This window comes from Aythya ferina, assembly GCF_964211825.1.
Source record: "Aythya ferina genome assembly, contig: HAP1_SCAFFOLD_36, whole genome shotgun sequence".
NCBI lineage: Eukaryota > Metazoa > Chordata > Aves > Anseriformes > Anatidae > Aythya > Aythya ferina.
Window position 1 is genome coordinate 557,448 of NW_028181462.1, and position 21,859 is coordinate 579,306.

General features: G+C 41.7%; 1 protein-coding gene across 1 annotated transcript; it reads right to left on the minus strand.

The window, feature by feature from the left end:
* Window positions 1-63: 63 nt before the first annotated feature.
* LOC311428189 (ubiquitin carboxyl-terminal hydrolase 42-like) lies at window positions 64-18,326 on the minus strand (the record flags this gene model as incomplete). The annotated part of the gene is made up of 17 exons (XM_084539725.1): window positions 18,203-18,326; window positions 15,936-16,089; window positions 9,866-9,957; window positions 8,027-8,264; window positions 7,085-7,285; window positions 6,386-6,496; window positions 6,124-6,226; window positions 5,852-5,919; window positions 5,625-5,695; window positions 5,011-5,093; window positions 3,981-4,092; window positions 3,463-3,603; window positions 3,168-3,268; window positions 2,563-2,704; window positions 1,601-1,882; window positions 707-795; window positions 64-172 (listed from the first exon to the last, which is right to left on the minus strand). Coding segments are annotated over exons 4-17 (1,842 nt in total), but the record flags the coding sequence as incomplete, so codon positions are not given.
* Window positions 18,327-21,859: the final 3,533 nt, after the last annotated feature.

Sequence of the window (21,859 nt, forward strand, 5' to 3'; positions counted from 1 at the left end):
TTGCCGCAATTTCTCACCAGGCTCACAAGACTCTTTGCCGGACAAAACGGTTTCTTTTGAAATGAGGTCACGTTCTTTTGATCTTCTTGCTTTCTCCTTGTCTCCACTGTCATCACATTGGTACTGGGCGAGGTATTCATCATTCCCAGGAGATTTCGGAGGTTCCGCAACACTGCATAAAATAAAAAGCCATTTCTCACTTCTGCTGAAGGACGTGAATATTAAGAGTAAAACCTTCCAAAGGCAAACAAACAAACAAAAACCTCCGGACTACAGGAACCCTCGCAAAGATATGCCATTTAGAAACCTCTCCTGTGATTAGGACACCTTCTTCAGCTCCCAGAGAAAGTGCTTTTTCCCCTCTTGCTTCTGAAGCCATTGCACTAAAAAAGCAAACGCATCTGTCTCCTTCCACCTGCTGCTCTGAGAAAAAAGGCATAGGGGCGAGCGGGGAACAGCCAGTGTTTCTCCAGACAGTGGAGAAAAATGGAAAAACATTCTATAAAGGAACACAAGTTCTCCTTGAGGCACCAACCTGCATCAGAGTGATATGCTCAGTGCTGATCATTAGTTCTGTTCGTGACACTGGACACACAGTATGGAATTGTACTAATTTAAATCCTTCCATTAAATACTATTAGTAGACAGATAAAACTGTAATGAACTTCCATAAAGTCTTGTCTTAATCAGACTGTGCTCATTTTACCTCATTTCCTCTGACAAGCTGTTCAGCTGGCTGGCTGTGAAGGACTCCGTGATGACTTCTCGATTGACTGAAGGCATAGCTCCAGGCATCTGCAATTAAAACGCACAAGTCAGCAGACAAAAAAATACTATTTGTAGTAGTACTGAGGACTAGTCTTGTCAGAATGTCTCCATTAAATGGTAAGCAAGACCGCTGTGAGTTGTATGCATTATCTACACTTCAAAGATAACCCCAACTCACCCCCCAAAATCTACTTTATGAAACTTAGGAATTTTTATCTCAGCTGAGCTTAAGTTGACAAGTTCTAATGTAAGCTCAGGTCTGCAAATTCTAAGGGGATAATACCACAAAGTCTTACGATCACATGTGTGCTGTGTTTTCTCAGTATTTCACCTGAATTAGGAACACAATAAACACTCCCGAATACATCATAGGTGAGAAATTCTCGATGGAGCAAATCTATGTTTCAAGCGATCCATTTGTTTTAGAAAAGAACATCTCAGAAGGTTTAACAGGTTCAACTCGGCAAGTGGAATCATCAAGTTTCAGTCCGTTTTCTTTAGATTCATTAACTAACCTAATAGCACCATTTAGTGAATCTGTTTTTGGCAGCTCATGCTGGGATCTTCCTTTGTCAGCATTCTGACAGGAAGAATTGGAATGCTGCAATGTACGGACTACCTTTCCAACCAAAATTCCATTAGAGGACATTGCATTGCATTTCAAATTCCTTTGAAATAAGCCCTTTGACTCCTCCTCAGATTTTCCTGAAGATTCTGCACCATAAGGGACTGTGTTATCAGAGCTGAGTTCAGGATTTTCATTCACTGTTGGCTCCACAAAAATTTCATCAGAAACTTTTTTGTTTGTTTGCATTTGCTTCATTTGCATTACCGAATTTGTAATTGTGGATGAAGGAACAGCCTGGTAGAGATCTTCATCCTCCACAGCACTGCTAAGACAGTCAGGCTGTGACACAGTCTGACGAGCAGGCAATTTATTGTGAATACTGATGGTGATCTTCTGTTTTCTTGACGTATCAGTCATTGAAGGCCTGGTAATTGCCTGGTTTTGAACACAGGCCATTGGTGGTGCTGAAGATGGCCTTTTTAGGGTGACACCAGTGGTCTTTGTGTCCTCTTTTATGGATCCATTTCCATTTAAACGGCTTGAATTCTGTATTTAAAAAGAAGAAATTGCAAGATGGATTAACGCAAACACTGCATGTAACATTTTGAAACACAAAACTCTCCTACTGAGTGTTTCTACAAATGGTCTTAACACCTAAAAAGAAAAACACACTGCCCGTTAAGGATAAATGCAAGTCCAATAAGCGTATTCAATTCCTGCTTTTGGTTTACTGCAGATTGGTATCAAATTAACATCATCTTTGAAAACCAGCCAAGCAACTTAACATTACCTGCTGCTATTCCCAAATATATTTATTTTCCCCTTTAAACATACCCTGAAAAGCCTGAAGTAATCGTTCTGGTGCTCAGGAATAAGACATTTAGTTTTCCCTGTCTTAGCTAAAGTGACGAGGATAGGAGAAACAAGTCCTCTTTTAAATGATTTGAGGATTAGTACACTCTGCTTAAATAGTCAAAGAGCGTAGCTCTCTGTGCTTTAGAAAGCTTTCTTGGAGCTATAAAGTAATGGAGTCGCATGGCTGCACAATTTAGCAGTAACCACTGTTTGAATGACTCTGGCTGTAGCATGAGGGCTGTGAAGAAAGCTGCAGTGTGGGAAGGAAAACAAAACTAAGATGCCGAAAACCAAACAAAAAACCCCACACCAAACCCCAAACCCACTAGCAGTTTGGTGCCGTTATCTGCCCTCCCGCTCCCCTGAATTACCTTAATCATATGAGGAAGAAGTCGTGGTCCCAGAAATCCAGCCTGCTTACTATTAGCCCCCTGCTGACCAGGAGGGAATGAACAGGGATAAGATGGTGCTGGCAAGTAAAACGCACGTTCTCCAAGTGTCAAATCATAGCGCCTTCAGAAAAGAGCAGTGATCGTAGTTTAGTTTTTCTTTCAGCCTACTCTTGGATTAAATCCCATCCTATCATTTTAGAGGAACAGCTCATACGATATGGAAGCCTTCTCTACAGAAGGCTTCGCCAAGACTACAAACTGAAAAGTAGAGAACAGTCTTCCTACTAAGACTATCACTTGCACAGCAATAATTCATTCTTACACCACAGATGACCTTCATTTCTCTCCTTCTCTAAAGTAGTCAGCTACAGATAACACATAGATAGCAATTTACACAAGTGCTGCAGTTTAAGGCCAAGCAACAAAAGATAATAAACGACACAGAGAATTTCAGGTTAGACAGAACTGAATTAGACAAATAATAATCTTCTCCCGGGATAGCAAGAAAAACACTTGCAAAACAGAAAAATATCAATAACAGGAAAGTAAATCTCTTCTGAACACATTTTAAGATTTGTTATTACCTGATATAAAAAAGTATGTAAGCTTGCTGACCAAGAACTCTTTTAATGTCAGTACGCACTACTTTAGCATCATTCATCTGATACCAAAGTCCATTACCAGCCTGCAAATAAAGACAACGATTTCTTTAGGTGAATTGCACGTTTTCCAATTGAAATCACGGATAGGAACAAAATACACACATGTCAAATAAAAATATAATGAAATCTTTTTCCCTAGAAACAGTAGCTGCTAGTCATGCTTTAATTGGTTTGCCAGCACAACCTTTACCCTGTTAGAAATGCTGTTGACTTCTACCTTTACATAGCATATATAGTGTCCTGAGTGACAGCTGACACCATGATGTACCAGCACCGCGTATAAGGCATAGAGCAGTGGTTCTCCCATTGACTGCGACATGTAGGCTCTCAGGTCCAAATACTCCGGATATTTCACCTCCTAAAGAGACATCAAGAAGATAGAAAAATTATCCCAGAGTACTTCGTGGACTAGCCAGAGAAAAACACTTCCAAAAAACACAGACTAGAATTGATTTCTAGAATATTTTTCTAGAATATATTTCTTGATTCACTACAAATAAGTCTTCCCATAAACAACGGTTAAGACTAGAAGTTGCAGAGAACTGTTTCCTGATGAATCAGCCTTCTCAGAGGAAAGCATATGCTTCTTGTCAAGCGGGAACTTTATTGATATTAAGAGAAAGAATAAGCCATAGTCGTTAGTCTACAATTATTGTCTGAAAATATTAACAACTTTCAGCTTTGGGGGATGTCCCATTACACAATGATATAGTTGCATTACAGTGGTAAATATACCTTGTTGATCTTTCCACCTGTGAAATCTGCAAATCTTTTCAGTGATATTGTGAGAACCTTGGAAGAACGGTGTATGGTAAATCTCTTGGACGCAGGAACCATCTTTTTACACCTTAAAAACAAGCAGAGAGAAGTGTTTGAAGGCATCTTCTTTTTTCGCCCCCAAAACAAACTCCTTTTAATGTCTCACGCATGCCTATGCTATTTGAATGATATTTACTTGCATAATAGGTTGGTCTTTTTTCTTTTCATAAACCCATGCACTGCGTGTCAGGTTTGTTAATACACAGAAGAAGGTCAATTTTCCCAACAACTCAGAGCATAGCGGGAACAGGAATCTCTCACAAAAGGGTATTACCAGGTTGGATGGCAAGGTACCATTTCTTGGTCTACAAAAGTGGCTATTTGAACTCCAATCCTGGATACATTCTTTCAGCTTTAAAGGGAAATACAAATACTGAAAGCGGAACGAGAGAGCCTTGGTCCCCAGGGCTAGAAATTGCAAATAATCTCCAACATAGGTCGACTATCAACATCAAAAATACAACAGAAGCACATGGTCATTCTACAGGAGGGAGACATTTAACAGTAGGAAGTCTTCATGTACTGAGCTTGTCTGGAAAGACACTGAACCCATCTGCCATCCTTTGAAACAAAATAGTTCAGTTTGACACATTGCCCGCTCCAAGGTAGGACCTACGGTGTAAGCAGTGAAAATTAGCCACTAGCCCAGAGAACAACGGAAACTGGGCAGTTTACATCAAGAAAAGTACTGTCGAGAGCTAATAAATAGAAAGAACAAAAGTAGCTCTTTTTGAATTCTGATGGCAAAATACAAGCCAGAGAATTGCAAACCCATAGGGAATGCCTATGAACAAGACTTCCCCCCTCCAAGGAAACAAAAATCCAAGTCTTTTATAAACTTCCACAAAACTTGTAAGTAGATCCAAAGTTTAGAGGTAGTCCAACAGAGTCATGCAACATAGAAAACTGACATCTAGGATTAAGACCTAATTCGTCAAAATCTTACTCGCTACATTTATAGCAATTCTCTCCATCCAGCTCTTCAGGTTTCACAAAGAGTTCCAGAGCTCTGCTAACAGACGAAACCGCCTAGAGCAGCGAGAAAGAAGAGCGCAAAGTCACCGTAATTCAAAATTCCAGAGACATACTAGTAGTTTATAAGAGAATCTTACTAACATACTCAAGCGATCTACTAGGAGCACTGTGAAGAAGGAGGCAGAAAGAGCATGCTCAGCATTGACCTCACCTGGAAGGCATTTGACTTTGGAACAAATACTTTCCCAGTTGCCTAGACAGCATCTACAGTGTGCTTTGTCATCAATACTGGGGACAAATTCATCAGTCTAACAATTAGATGTATATTGAGGTAGAACAACAAAGAAGTAGGACAGCATTATAATTTTTGCAGAAAGAGAATTCTTTCCCCTTAAACCCAATGCAAATGTGGAGACTATTTACATGGGTTCCACGGAAGGACAAAGTCCAATCCACTTCCTTAGCACCACCAAGCTCTTACGTTTTAACATTATATGTGGTTTGGTTTTTTAAGTTAAACAAGTTTAATTTAGAAAGTTATGCATGTACTTAAACATCATGAATTATATTTAGAAAACATCTTACCTTTATATCCAAAGTGATATCAAGAAATGCCTCATACGTATCCGAAACTGCTTTGCAATTCAAGCACTTCACTGGAAGCAAAATATAAATGCTTAACATTATGTGAAGGAGACTAACTGTCCAAATTCAAGTTGTTGACAGATACTACTTTAGACAAACTACAGACTGCTTTACTACCGACAAAAGACACAGATCAGTTCTAAGGACAGGAATATTTTTTCAAGTACCTCTCGATCTTAGAAATCCTCCAAATATTTGATGAATGATGGTGGTAGCTTGAGAAGATCTGTCCAATCTGGAAATAAATTATAATCACACCTCAGAAGATTTAAGGCACAGAGTTAACTCTTCAAAGAGTTTGATGAAAACCAAGGATGATGTAGACTTGCGTTGCTGATGGTAAATAAGGCACTAAAAGGTGCTAGAGATCATTTCTGAGAGTAAATAAAGGACTAGAAGGTGCTAGAGAATGTATGAAAGTGAACTTGTTTATGCTTACTCGGTGCTTCCGTTCAAGCACGCTTCCTGCATAGCATCAACAGTATAGCGCAAGAACTCGTGTGCGTCTTCTTGACTGCCAAAACGGAAATGTTGTCCTATTCCTAAATAAGAAGATGATAGTATTGACCTCATTTAAAAATGAAATCATTCTTGTATTTCTAAAATCTCTCTTCATTGGAGTGTTAAAACCACTTAGACACATCAAATAATTATTTGAAGATTACAAGCTATCGAAAAGAAACACATCTGAAGCCACTTACGACTGAGATTACTGATAACATGCGTAGGCTCGATGGCATCAACAGTGCAACGCAGGGCCTGGTTAATGTGAGTCTCCATCGTGCACATCATGCAAAAATCTTGTTCACGACCTGAAGAGTGAAAGAACAAAGCATCCCAGTCCAGCGAAATATCCAGAACTACAAACATCTAAGTACAATTTAAGCTATAGATACCATATCCACTCTCCTTGCTACATTCTATTCTCCCAAGATGCCAATGTCCCAACAGTCTTGTAACATTTCATTTCACACAACTTTACAGAAGAAAAATATCCACTAAGCCTGTATTCAAATGCATTTTGTGATGAGAAATCTAAAAGACTACTGCAAAGTCGCAGTTGTAAAGGCTGACAGGAATGTGAACTCCACAGGCTACAAAATGTATTACTCTCTAAAATTACTACTAAATGCATTACTGTCCAATGCACTTCATTATTCCCATGAAGCAATAAATGATCCTTTAATAAACAAACAAACAAACAAACAAATAACTAAATAAATAAACCATGGTGCATTAATTGCACTCCATATGCTATTCGGAGCCCACTGCTAATACAGTGCTCAAAGCCAGCTGCTACAGGTAAAATCAGGCAAATAAGCTTATCTCACAGAATCACTGCTGTTCTTTCACCTTCAGAGCTATCCAACAGATTCAAAATACTGTTAGAAAGTACTCACATGACTGGCTGTGCTCAAGAGAAAGCATGTAATTGGCAAGTGGGGGTGTGTAGGTCAAACACTGCAGAGTAGCATTAAGAAAACATGTGTTGCCAAGATTGTACAGGCCAACTCCAACACTTTGTGTTTCTCGCCAATCCATACAAATCTTCTCAGGTGGAAAAAGAATGCTCTGTGGCGGAGCAATTCCATCATTAACGACTGCAAGAAAGTTAAATTTAAAAAGAGATCTTGTTTGTTTGTTTCGAAGAAAGGTATTTAAAAAAATACTATTCTGCAGGAGCACCTAGAGGAGCTAGCTACAATCCAAACCAGAAAAACTTATTGCAGACAGCTTTAATACCACCAAATTCAAATTGGCTGGTCAACACAATGTTTTGGGGAAAAAAAAAAAACAAACAACTTTAGTCAACCATTTTAATTCTTCTAAGGCAAGGCTAACTGCCATTCTGTTTGTAGCACCTAATGCCAAGTTCCTCTCCATCTATAATCTTTAACCTGATTAACTCAACTACTGTTTTTTTCCTTATTATAACTTAAACCACAAACTTAGACTTGAAATTATACGGTAAAAACGTAAAAACTAGGAACTAGGAATGACGGTACCCCTACAGATACCAGATTTTTTCCTGAGCAATGTTATCCTTCAAAAAACCTGTGAAAAATGGAAGCTGTGAATAGCAACAATCAAACACTTTTCTTTGCAAAACAGAAAAGACATGGAGGAATCTGTGCATTACAAAAAGCTCCCCATATTTCTCTGTTGACTGTAAATATATCAAAATTAATTTCTGTAACATCAGTCACTTCAGTTGCCTTAGGGGATTCGCTTTTGAAGTCTTTGTTCACAGTAGTCCCCTTCTCTATCAGTGCAACAAGTAAGAACTGCATTTTCTCCTTTTGCTTTGAAGAAAATGGAGGCAGGATAAAACGCACACTTACTTAGATCTCTTGGGGCAAAAGCCTTAGATTTTTCAGATGATCTACAGTAAATAGCACCTCCACGTCCTTGGGCCACAGAGACTTGGCTTGAATCTTCTGCAGGCACTATCCGGCCCCAGTTGGCGGTGCGTGACATCAGTATTTTAGGACTTGGTTTCTTGGATTTGCCAGACCGCCTTGAAGAGGGCTTTTTAGGCTTTGAAGATTTGGGCTTCTTAGCTACGGTCATTGTTCACATCTGCAACAGAGACAGAAGTTCTGGTTGACGTAAGACTATCAAGAAGCATTCCAAGAAGAAAAGAGTAACAGAAGTCCTGTCACTTAATCTCAAAGAAACAGCCTTAAGAACTAAATCGCTGGTATGAATGATTTAAAAAGAATCCCCAAACTAAACACACAAAGTGAAAATTTCCATCTAAACTCTATCAGTATTACTTTTCGCTTCTGCAGAACTAGTGGCTGATGCCATTTCTTTCCCTTCCGTAGGATTTTAATCCATTACAACTCTGGAGTCTTTTTAATATAAAAATGTAGAAGACATTCTCTGAGGGGAATCAGTTATTTATTGATTTCAGGAGTTGCGCAATTATCTGTTAATTAGTACCCATGATCTAATAGATAATTGTTGCAATTATCTATTGCTGGCATTAGTAACGGAACACTATTACTTCACTGCCTGCATTTTTCTGTTTCGTCTGCACAAAGGTACCCAGAACTCACTGCTACTTTTCTTCTGTCTTTCCAGGGCTCGCCCTCTACCTCACTGTCTACTGCACCAGTCATGAGGGGTTTGTTGTGATTCTATAATGAGCCTAGCTTTTAAATACACCTTTCATGGGCGTCACTTGGTGACGGCAAGTTAATTTGTGAGGGCTCCTCAGTCTACATCATGCGGTCGCTTTTTCCAGGTGAAAAAGCGGAGCTGTAAGTGGCAGTACACTAAAGCCCTGGCATGCTGAGATCCAAGAGGAGAGATGTTTGGCCCTCCTTTTCACTCCTGGGAACCATATACCTCAAAACCCACAGAGGATGGGCTATATCTCAGAGAAATCTTGGGAAAGGAGAGCATGAAGAGCATGTTTGCAAATTCATTTCTCCCTGGGCTTCTTCTGCTTCTCCAAGAAAGACGAGTTTGAATATAACTTTGGCAGCAGTACTTCTGGTGTTTTACTCCTACCACATTTAAAACTCCTATGAAAAACTGAAAAGTTAGACTAAAAAGCAGCTCTTTCCGTTCTACTTTGTAAAGTTGCATGCTTTCCTCATGCAAAATAACAGGGGAATGTAAGCTAGAAACGGAAATGCTGAATGTAAAACAAAACAAAACAAACCTCAGCCCTCCAGAACAAAAGCCAATAACTGCTACAGAGTCCTTTTTAAAATGCTGATTAGGTTTCAAGGTGATACCGCTTTAAATAAGCATAGTTGTGTGTCCATGGGCAGAAGCTGAATAATGACAGGATGAACTTCTATAGTTCATGTTTTGTTACTGTCTTACTGTAGCACACAGGGACTTGTTACCTTTAGGGAAACCACTAACCTCATGGAGGGTTTAAAACATAAGCTAGTTTGTTATACCAAAATGACGGAGAGAACAAAGCATAAAGTGCTTTCAGATTTCTAGCACGCCTTGATTGCTATCCATTAAACTTCAGACACGTTAAACAAAACACAGTAAATAAGAAAACTCCTAGTCCCACAGCTGGCAAATTGTGTGCAGAGGTTGTAATTAGAACTTTTTTGCCTTGACGTTTTACATTTAAAATTGATTTTAAATCCATTCTATACACACTTTCCATTCCTGAAAAAACAATACGCAAACCTGACAAATGCATTTACATGAGAAATGAAGTCGTCCTTGTCCGATTGGAAGACTAAGGTGACAGCTCCTGGGCTCAGGGATAAGCTCCGATCTTCACCAGTGACAGCTCCTTTTTTAGGATTGAAAGGGAAAATGTTTCAGCAACACATCGGAAACATACTTAAGGGACAAGAAACAAAATCAAGACTGCAGTGAGAAGGAGAACAGAAAAACAATACTGGGGGGAAAGGAAAGGAAAGGAAAGGAAAGGAAAGGAAAGGAAAGGAAAGGAAAGGAAAGGAAAGGAAAGGAAAGGAAAGGAAAGGAAAGGAAAGGAAAGGAAAGGAAAGGAAAGGAAAGGAAAGGAAAGGAAAGGAAAGGAAAGGAAAGGAAAGGAAAGGAAAGGAAAGGAAAGGAAAGGAAAGGAAAGGAAAGGAAAGGAAAGGAAAGGAAAGGAAAGGAAAGGAAAGGAGAAAAAAAGAAAAAAAGGGAAGGGAAGGGAAGGGAAGGGAAGGGAAGGGAAGGGAAGGGAAGGGAAGGGAAGGGAAGGGAAGGGAAGGGAAGGGAAGGGAAGGGAAGGGAAGGGAAGGGAAGGGAAGGGAAGGGAAGGGAAGGGAAGGGAAGGGAAGGGAAGGGAAGGGAAGGGAAGGGAAGGGAAGGGAAGGGAAGGGAAGGGAAGGAAAGGGAAGGGAAGGGAAGGGAAGGGAAGGGAAGAAGAAAAAAAAGAAAAAAAGAAAAAAGAAAAAAAGAAAAAAAGAAAAAAAGAAAAAAAGGAAAAAAGAAAAAAAGAAAAAAAGAAAAAAGAAAAAAGAAAAAAAGAAAAAAAAGAAAAAAAGGGAAGGGAAGGGAAGCAAAGCGAAGCGAAGACCTTGATCTTTATACTGACCAATGAGATAAGCCTTACACATTTTTAAGTTTATTTTTGACAACTGATTGAGGTGTTACCAGGTATTAAGTACGATTCAAGAGCAAATATTAACACTAGAAAGAAGAAATCCGATCCACCACCACTGTTTCAAAATACATCCATTTCTCATTTGGAGATGACGTCTCTCTGGCAAGATAGTAGAAAAACTGTAAATACCGAAAGATGCTTCCTCTCCCGGTGTTCCATATACGTACTGATGCTGTTCCTACACCTACGCTCTGAGCATAAATTTATGTTGACATGAGTGACAAGAGAGGGTGTTACTCCTCTCTTTGTTTGCCTTGAGAGACACACCTCTTGTCCATTGAAAAGTAAATTCAAGATTCCAGATCACTTAAGACAGTTGCTATCCCCCCATTCAGAGTTCTGCAGCAGCACTCTTCAGATGTGTTTAGCAGTCTCTTTAGAAAATGTTATCACTTAGGACCTGCTTCTCAGTAAGTCCACGTTTGGCCTCCGCTTAGCAGAGAGTCAATCCCAGCTTAAGCTTTCGTACAAGAGCCCCTTCACGAAACGGAGTTGAACCCTGACATAACTGAGTTGAACCTTTAACCTTGAAGCTTCCTTAAAGAAGAAAGCAGCACCCAGGCCAGGAAATAGAAATTAATCGTCACTTTACCCTGAAACGCAGTGGGCTATTCTGTGCTGGCAGGATTGCTGCCGGGCTGGCCGACGAGGCGGCGGGCAGCTCCCCGGGGCCACAGGGCCTGGCACAGGGAGCCGCCGGGGGTCTCCAAGGTCTGGGAACAGCGGCAACAGCGGCAACAGCAGGGACAGAGGGGACAGCAGCAACAGCAGCAGCCACCTCAGCCGGGGCCGTCTCCACAACCGCCACAACGGCCTCGGAACGCCGCCGAACTCGGAGCTCCAGCGTGACGCCTTTTGAACCTGGCCGCGCTGCTCATGGCTAAAACCAGAGCGTTTCCTCCGGCGTGTGTTTACTGTCGGTGCCGGATCGGCCCTCACCCCGAGCTCTCCCTGCCGGGAGGGCTTTGGGGTTGGGGTTTCCCTCCCGCCGCTGCCGCGGGCAGGCCCCGCGCGCAAGGGGTCCGCGCTGGGGAGCAGCATCTCACCCACGGCGAGAGACAGAGGGCACGACATGAAAAAGCCCTGACACGAAAAAGCCACGACACGAAAAAGCCACGACATGCGGCCGAGGTGGCGGGGAGACGGCTCTGAGGGAGCTGCCACTTCGCCCCGCCGTCCTCCCCTCCCGGGCCGCCCCGCCGAGCCCCGTGCGCCTCAGGTGCTGCGCTGAGGGGGTGGCTGGCTACTGAGACAGCTGCCCAGGGCACTGCTCATGGCACCGAGCCTGACGGAGGTCAACAAGTGTTGAACAATGCTCTCAGACATCGGGTCTCACTTTGGGGTGGTCCTGTGTGGAGCCACGAGTTGGACTTGGTGATTATTGGGAGTCCTTTCCACCTTGGGATGTTCTCTGATTCTAGGTCAGCTATCCAGTAGCTGATGAGAAGTGTGGAGTCATTCAAAGGGAAGAGAGAGCACAACACTTCTCGTTTGCAGAAGCGGCTATTTGGTAACCAAACCGATGATTCCTTTGCTTCTAGAGCAACTAACAGCAGGGATCCGCTTTACAATAGAGGGAAAAGAGTCGTTGGCATGTCATGTGAAGTAAGCTTCAAATCCCAGAGGATGATTTTTTTGGAACTTTATTCAGCTGAAAACACGGAAGCCTTGCTTTTGCTTGTGTTAGTTACAGCTCCAGTTTACTTTGGTTGGGAGGGAAGGCATTCCAGGCTAATGTGCTGTACCTGTTCCTTCAGCTCATTGTCCATAAATGGAGGAGCAAATGAAATCAGTTTTATCTCCATTAAATGCAGCAGACAAAGCGGAGTAGAGGGCGATCTAGCACTTAATTTTTCCTGTAAGCAGGAAACCCAGAACTCAACAACACTTTTCAAATCTTGTCCTGCAGTAAATGACCAGCTGAGTGAAGCTTGCATTTAGAGGATGTGCTCCTACAGTAGACGGAAATAGCTTTTCCTCTTCACAAGTGCAACTGAGTGGTGGACTGGCAGCTACGTGGTTAACTAGTTGTGCCAAAGGGGTTGTGTTGAATGCACAGAAAAATATGCAGGTCCCAACAGTAAAGGGTTGTCTGTAGGCATGACACTGAGTACAGATGTTGTCTGCAGGTTCGTGCAGAGTGCACCGCGCCAATAAGCACCCAGAGTCGGAATGCACACGAAGGTCTTTTAATTATATAATTACTTATAGAACTCTGCAGAGTCAGGTATTTGGCCATCTTTCGCAAAGCAAGCACACCTCTGACTCGAATCGCCGTCATTTATACACAGGAAACTTGTGAAAACTCTCTCTTTGGCTCCTTTGGATTGGTTATTACAGCTCACCTAACTTATCTCCACTGAGCTTGTGCATTACAGAGGAATACCGGGGGGGAGGGGGAACAGGAGAGGGGGGACACACACCGAATCCCACATTAGCATAGATTAGCATTTTGACAGGTGTGATTTTTAATGTGCTAATGACCCTTAATGAGAAAAAGGTTACTATAGGTCAGTCTGGAGCTGGTGTTCTCCTTCCTGTTTTTTCCCTTTTAGCCCTTCTCTTCCTTGCTTCTGCTAGCTCAAGGCTACCTGTCTCTCTCCTTCTTTATTTTCTCAGCTAAAAGACTGCACAAGCTACAGGCCTCCCTATTTGCTTCAACATTTCCTTGGTTTTTTTTTTTTTTGTTTTGTTTTTTTTCCCAGCTCTGGGACGACACAGGTGTGGTTTGATATTTGCCAATATAGCTAAAACTCACGCCAGTCTGCTCACGCACAATAAGTAGTAAGATTTAAGGACTGGTTTCATCGGCTTCTTCCATACTAACATCCTTCTTATGTTTTAGATATGCTGTAGTTAAATCAACACTAAGTTACTACTTGTGGAGTAATCGCCTTAAGCGACTAGGCATCATAAGCACACCTCCATCCCAAAAGCTACCCGCCTCCAAGGTGCAACCACCCCTCACTGAGCACGCCCTCGGAATTTCTTAGAGCCTGTACCTTTAAACGCAAGTGAGATCATTTCTACCAAGCACAACCAAGATATGCATGACTAGAGTCACTCAAGCTCCACCTTAAAGATAGAAAATAATATCAATTGCTTTAAGAGAAAGGGGATGTTAGGGAAGATACTATCAGGAAGGATTCCTTCTGACATCACTCGACAGGCTGAGCCTCTCACTCCCCCACCCCCACTCCATTGGGACGCCGTGGGGTAAGATCTGAACGCTTGCTTATACCAGGCGTCTCTGTGGAATCTTAGAAATCTCTAGAGTTTTGATGCTTTTTCATGTCTTAATACCTAGGCTGTGTACCTATGCATTTCATGCATGCTAGCTTGCTTTTGCAGACAGTGAATTTATCACTGACAATCCAAAGAACCCGTGTACCTGTCGCCGTAAGAAATTGCACTTAATTGCATTCTTCCTAGCTGTGAGAGTTCTCCTTGAATGCGACTAGAGCGAGGCCGTACTGCGTTGTTGGTGAATCTGTGACCGTGATAGTTCAGCACCCTGAATCCGACGGGACCCATGACGGTCAATCGGCTACACCCCTTAACGCGACACTACTAGAGGAAGAAGATGACAGGGCTTGCATGCACTGCATTAGGCTTTGCATGTGAAAACACCCCCAAATAATTTCACATGCATTTAACGTTTTTAAAGGGAAATAAACAGGAAGGTGTAGTCTCTCTGTAAGCTACAGCCCTACATAGTTAAGGCATCAGCATTCATTCCTTTGCTTGATAGCAAAGTATGAACATACAGAAGAGTTAAATATTTTCTTTGCATTCTTAAAGGCGATTTTTCAGACTTGGGCTTCAGTTGTTGGAGTTGAAGAGATCAGTAGACATCCTTACTTTTACGTTAAGACCAAAATCTTTATCTAAGATTGTGTTATCTAACGCAACTAAACTCCCACCCCCACATGTTTTTTTTGTAACTTCGCAATGATCTTGCTGCAGTCCCACTCTGATGGTCTTTCAGTAACATGCAAACTGCCGTGGCAGATTCTGTTACAGTGCTTTTCTATTGACAGTGTGCATAACACTCAAGGTAAAGCCCCTCATTTCGCAGTGGGGACATGAAGTGTTTCTTTGGACCCTGCTGCTTCTCTTAGTACTCATTTTTTCACAAACTTGTTGAACCTGAGCCGTGCCTACCGAGCCAACGAATGCTTTGATGACACAGTATTTTTTCAAAGCAGTTTTGCTTCTTGGAGCTACAGAAGCAGCTCTGGCTACGTGATAGGGAATTGTGCTGCATTGGCAAAACCAGACTTAGCTACAGACTTACAACACTTGCTAACTCGATCTATTTCAAATCTCATTTTAACTTTAAAGGACGATCAGTTTTGTGGCTCCTGTCTTACTAATTTGCCTTGTTTTGCATGGAAGGGCAGCCTGTGAATGTTTTGCTTTATTGCATGCTTCAAAAAAAAAGGCTGAGGAAGAGACTGGAGGAACCTTTTCTATTCTATGGACTTTCCCCCGACAGTGTGGAATTGCAGGCTACTTGGATGAATGTTCGAATATGAGTAAGGGAGCAGACCTCAGCCAAAGGAGGTGGAATCCTTGCTTAATAGTAAGTATCAGTGTGGGGACATCTTTGCTTACCGGGAGCCATTTAAACTCTTCATAGAAACAAAATAAGCTGGACATCTTATGTTTGGAAAGCAGTACGGTTACACAGCTGCTAACATAATGACTTGAGTCTTCTGCTCTGCAACTTCAGGTTTTGTTTTCAAGAAGTGCATACATCAGTTTAAGCTTTGGACAAGGAGATTTGCAATGCAAATAGTGATAAACCAGAATCAGCGGCGCTGACGAGTGTAATGGTGAAATGCAGCAAATCAAGTATTCCTGCAGAAATGTGAGATTACAAAACTAGCAAGCCATGAAGCACTTTTGTTGTTGTTGCTGTTGTTGGTTGTTTTTTAAATCAATTCTTATATGCTGAAATAGCACCTTCAAGAAAATCTGTTTATCTAGCCAGGTAACGGTGTCTCCCTGTAAACAGGAAGGAAATGCCAGGAGCAGCCATACCTCTTTGCTGTCAAAATAAAGAGCAAGTCGAGGCCAACATCATGCCATAGTGCAAAGGCTTGCTAAGAAAGATCATTCTAAGAGGTCTGCAAGAAAAGATGACTTACTTTGTCATAAGTTTGTCAAATAGAATGGACGAGTTAGTAGTCGAGTACCGACTGTGTCCGACTCTACAGCTGCGGCGCAGCTCCAAGTCCCTGTTTTCTCCGTGGACTCGTCTCACAGTTTTTGCACCACCTCTACTCCTCAATGTTCTGGTGACTGAAATGCAGAAACAAAGGATTTTGAAACAGTGAAGATGGGATTCTCCTTATTTCACCGTTGCTCTTGTAAAATGGAAACAGACAAACAAAAAAGGCACCCTGAAGTGGATTGAGTTTTCTTTACATTTCAGATCAGAAGTTGGTGTCACAACCACTGCATTCCACTTCTTTATCGCTCTGCACGTTTAAACTGTCTACTTAAAACTGGGACCTGTAGGGAAATTTTTAAAGAGGCTGAAAGCTAGCCAGACAAAAACAAACGTGCAACTTTTGTTCCATGCAGGAGGGAAATCTACTCCAGTTATTTCTGTCTTGGAAAAGTGAGAACAATCAACACCTTTCTCTAAGGTGTTTTCACTCCATTCATGTCAAACTGTATCTAACAGTGCTCAAAACAAACACTATGACATTGCAAGCCTCTTCCTAAGAGGTGTATGTTTGATTACTCTGTTTATGCATGCAGCACTTCCATTTCCTGCGTTAGGATCTAACAGCTCAAGGAGGGAAGAATCGTTTCAAGAGAAACACCCAAACACCACATAACTCAAACTCGTGCTTTTTAGAAAAAAGCCTGCCCATTGTTTACCATACAGCACCCTTTGGCACAGGTTGGTTGCTTGCACTGTCATTAAAAGAGCCAAGAGGACAAGGGGAAGGGAAGAGCTACACCACTGTGCTGCTATGATCACAGCTTAGGTTTACTTTTGTGCTTGCCAGCTATAAAACTAAGTTTGAACTTATCAAGTATCGATTTACTTTGCACAATTAGAACAGTTTGCTTTGTGCCTACCAAGCTGCAATTCACACTGCTCCCTCCCCAAGGAATTCATAAAATCTCCTATTTGCACCTACCTCTCTTCACAGAAAAGTCACTGAGGAGTGAATTCAGCTGACTACAGAAGGCTTTGGGGCCAAATGAAAGCCGTGGAGTGACCAAGTGCCATCCTCTTCAGTAACCAGCGTAAATAGGTATCCCGGGGACTTACAGCCACTTACCTGTGTTATATTCTTTTTTTCGTTCCAATTTTGGCTTTCTCAACTGCCTACATTAAGAAAGAGGACAGGGCAGAGAAGGGAGAAAAGACTTGTTGTATTAGACCCATCAAGGATGGGAAATTTCACCATGTTTACAAGCCAGTGCTCCATGGTATACAAAGAGAAGCCTGTAGGCCTCACGCAGGATCCACATCCCAAGTCTGTTGCGTGCCATATACACGCGGTTCTGTATGTACCCACATTTCCTAGCTTGCTCATGTTGAATTCTCAAAATTATGAGCAATAGCACCCAAGTGGAAAAGATACATGTCCTGGTTTCAGTTAGGACAGAGTTAGTTCTCCTCCTAGTAGCGGGTAGGTTGCTATGTTTTGGCTTAGAATGTGTGAAAGGATGTTTAGAAGATTGCTGATACCACCCCGATGTTTCAATTGCTGCAGAGCAGTACTTACAACAAGCCAAGGACCTTTCGGTGTCTCACTGTCCTACTGGCGATCAGAATCGGCGCACAGCAACAGCTGCGAGGGGACAGACTCAGGATGGCTGACCCCAACTGGCCAAAGAATTCTATGCCTTATGGCAACACGCTGCACCATGGATAGGGCGGGGCAGCCGGGCTGCTAGGGGTTACGCTGGGCACTGGTCAGCGGGTAGTGAGCAACTGCATTGTACATCACTTGTTTTGTACACATTACTAGTAGCAGTACTATCATCATCATCATCATCATCATCATCATCATCATTATTATTTTCCTGTCTTAATAAACTGTCTTTATCTCAACTCGCGGGCTTCACTGTCCCGTTTCTCTCCCCCATCCCAGAGAGGGAGGTGGGAGGGTTGGAGAAGGGCTGTGTGGTGTTTAGCTGCCGGCCGGGTTAAACCACAACACCACCTCAAAGGGGTTGGGGAAAAAAACATGTTTTTTTTAGAAAAGCGGAAGACTTTCACTGAGAAGAGGGATTCTAGTTTTAAGGTACTGGTACGCCATCAGCATGCTCATAGGCCTCTGCTGATTTTAGCCGGAGGTTTATCAGGCCACAACTCACTGCACATGCTTTCTCTCTTGCTTTTCAATCTACAAATCGAACAGAGATTGAACATATAGAAACACAGTACCTTGAAAAGCGTCTTCTCTTGACATTTCCCCTCAGTATCGCCATACTTTCTTCAAAGCTGGAGACTGAACACCGCAGGATGCTTTTGCTCATTGATCTTCAACGGTGTCCGTTGAAACATTCAATACTGGGAGAAGAATAATCCTAGGGAAAGAAGGAAACAAGAATATATTTATGTGAACCACGTAGATTCAGATAAAGAAATTCTGCCTCACGCAAGTTTAATTGACCCTCCTGACTTGGTAGTGGGGCAACTAATGGCAGGCAGACACTGAAACGCTGCTGTGCACAAGAAAAACCTGGAGAGAAAAAAAAAAAAAAAAAAAAAACCTTTCAAAACTAAAGCTTCCTTTTCCCCACCGTTTTCTTGTGGATAACTTAAGCTTAATATCCTTGGCAAAAAGATATTGCAGCAAAACCTTTCACATAAACTTAGTGTTTCGTGAAAAACTACAACAACAAAACATTAAATTCAATTGGAATTTTTTTCAATAAATTCAATTGGAATTTAAATTCAAAACTTTTAATTCAGTTGAATTTAAATTAAAAAAAATAAACTAATTAATTTAAATTAAAAAAATTTAAATTCAATTGACTGTTCAGAGGAACAGTCAAGCTTGACATTATACATCCTAGAATTAAAATCTAGTTTGAGTTTTTCTCCCATCTCCAGACCTTGCGAAAGATGCTTATTAGGAGCTCTGTCAAAAAAAGTGAAAGGCTTGTTATATCAAAGCTTCGAACCCTTCTTACTGCCCTTGACCTTCTTCACATTGCTGCTCCTACAAGGGTGAGTACTATCATTTTTAGTACGGGAGGGAAGCTGTCATATCCTTGAGTGGGGGGTCGTTCTGTTTACAAAATGAAGTTCCAGTAAGAGTACATCAAATGAACCAACTTTCTTTGAACTTTAATTCATCACTATATTGAATGAATGACCTCTGGATTTCTCTCTCCCATTTGGAAGTCAATTTGAAAACAAAATACCTCTGCCATAAAGAGCCAGGCATCAGAGACACCTGTTGCGCCTCAAGAACAGAGAAGGTATGAACGACAAGAGCAGCTGAATAAAATGCAACTTGCCATTAGAAATGGGTGTACTGGCATCTACAGGTGCCGCTGGCATCTCCTCATTTTCATTACTCTCTTCATCTGGTTTCTCGTCTTCAGTAGCAGGGTTCTGCTGTGGTGACTTGGAGTTGTCGCATGGAGCACACGCTGCAGAGGTGCGACCTTGCAAGAAAGAATAGATACCAAAGATCTTCGTCGTGCATTTTCAGTTACAAATGCAGAGACAAGTCTTCAAATCCTTAGTGTTAAAGCACGTACCTCTTTTCTCACGAGATTCTTTAATTTGTTCACAAAGTCGTCCAAACTCTGTATCCGTTTATTTCCTCACCATTGAATATGCAGTGTCTTGCAAAACATAGGCGCTGTGACGATCTGAAATTTTACACACTTTAACTGAATGTTGTCTACCAACCAATGAAACTGTTTTGATCACAGAAAAAAATTGCTTTCTTCATAGGTTGGTTCCGAAAGGTTCTCTCAGTGAATATTTTCAGCATAACAACATCGAAGTTAATTAAAACAAAAGCACTAGTTCCTTGGGAACACTTATATCACAATTCCATGCCCAAGTAGCAAAATGATAACATATTTACAGTCTGGACGTCCAAAATCATCTAATCCATCCGAAGTCTATTGTCCGCACACAGCATTTATCCATCTATATGTTTGACAGATTTTTTAAACTAGGGCTAAAAAGCACATCCTCACCTGTAGATCTTTGATCCGGGTAGTACTCTAAGGCATTGTTACAGATTAGATCGATGTCCTTCAGCTAGTCTCCTGCAGCGAGGTACTGGCGCGAGTCAATTTGAGTCAGAACTGTTGAAAGATCCATCGGCTCTTTAATCCTTGTGGCATAGTCAGGTACCTGCAGATCAAATACAAGCATTCAGAGGTTTTCTTAACCTTGCACACTGTCTACCAAAATTATTCTGAAAACTTTAAATAAAAAACTTCCTAAAAACTCTGAACATTTGCGATGCATCAGAAGACGCTGAAATTAACCAGTTTGCTTCTCAAAAATGGAAGGGCTCTTTCATTTTTCATTAGAGCGGCCACGAGAGGACAACAAGAAGTAGGGAGGTCAGAAGCACGTGCATGGTAGAGAAGAAACACTGAGGGTGGGAGATTCATTTCACTTTGCTTCAGAAAATCACAACAGTGAAAGCTGAGCAAGCCATCCGGCATTCTCTTTGTTGTCGACATTGAGGAAAAGGTGCATGAATTGCACCTGTGAAGTACCTATTGCAGGCATCTACTTTAGAATGAGATAACTGGGCCCTGAGGTGCTCATTTCTGCCCTCAGACCAGAAGAGGAGCCTAATGACCAGTTCAGATGAGGACATATGTATCTGTCTAGATTTTTCACAGCTCAAGAACCTAGGAGAAAAGGGGAAGAAAAGCCAGTGGATGCCCACAAGAAGAGGACTTTGCTGATCCCCAGGTATATTCAAGTTACATCTGTCTTTGAAATATACGCCCCTAGTTTAGGCTTATCTCATAAATTAAGGAGAAAGAGGCATCTAAGCAGCCAATTGGAGGAAAAAGAAAACACACTGCACTTATGGTTGATTCCTATTGAGGAGTTCCAGATGAAAGAGAGAACAGGATCTCAAAACTTATTTTTACAAACTGCTGCTCTTATTCCTGTTCCCACAGGAACTGACAGTCCAATAAAGGGCTTCAGACTTCACTCAAGTAGTCCTGTAAATACTGTTTGTAATTATAAGGAAAGATCTCTGTGCTTTTCAGTGCTGTGACACGCCTACATATCAAAGCTTTTTCACAAGCAAACTGTGTTGGCATTTGGACTGGCTTTTTAGAATGAAACCAGGGCTTTCAGCGAATAATCCCATAAGAGACATTTGAGAGTCAGCAGAAGTAAAAGCACTGCCTCTGCTTCTTGCAAAATCCTTACAGTGCAGCCCTAAAAACAAAGTTGAACCTTCCCCAAAACGCTGAGAAATACGAACACTGAGAAGTTACAGACACACACGGATCAGCACTACTTTACCTTCTGTGGGTCAACGGGCTTTGCAAATTCCCTGAAACGTCTGTCAGTGGCAAGTCTGTGAGTAACGTCCCTCAAGAAAATTCTAAGGTCACGCAAGGTATCCTCCTCTTCCTCCTCCAGCATCCCTACTTCTTCCTCTTGTGGCTTCTGAGGCTCAGCTGGTGGTGCTACAGGCAGGACTTCCAATGTCTGATCAACTTCAATTCATCAGGAAAAATTAGCCAATTTACAGTACTCAAATACAAGCATATGACAAATTACTGACAGAAAATGACCAACAAAGCAAAGCCCAAAGAGCTAGTAACTTCGATAGGAAAGTTTTAGATGTACTTCTCATATCCTCCTCACCTCTTTTCTTTACAGGAGGCTTAGCCACTTCATTTAGAATTAGGTCCTCAAAAAAAGGCTGCTCTCTCTGCCCTACCAGGCAACTCAATATTGCACACTTCTCCAAATTCCGTATTAAATAATTTTTGGATCTAAAGCAGAAGGAGGAGAGACATTTCAGATTTAAGGCCACAAAAAACTCATCTTCTATTCCAAAAAGACGAGTACCTTTTCAAATTAAGAATA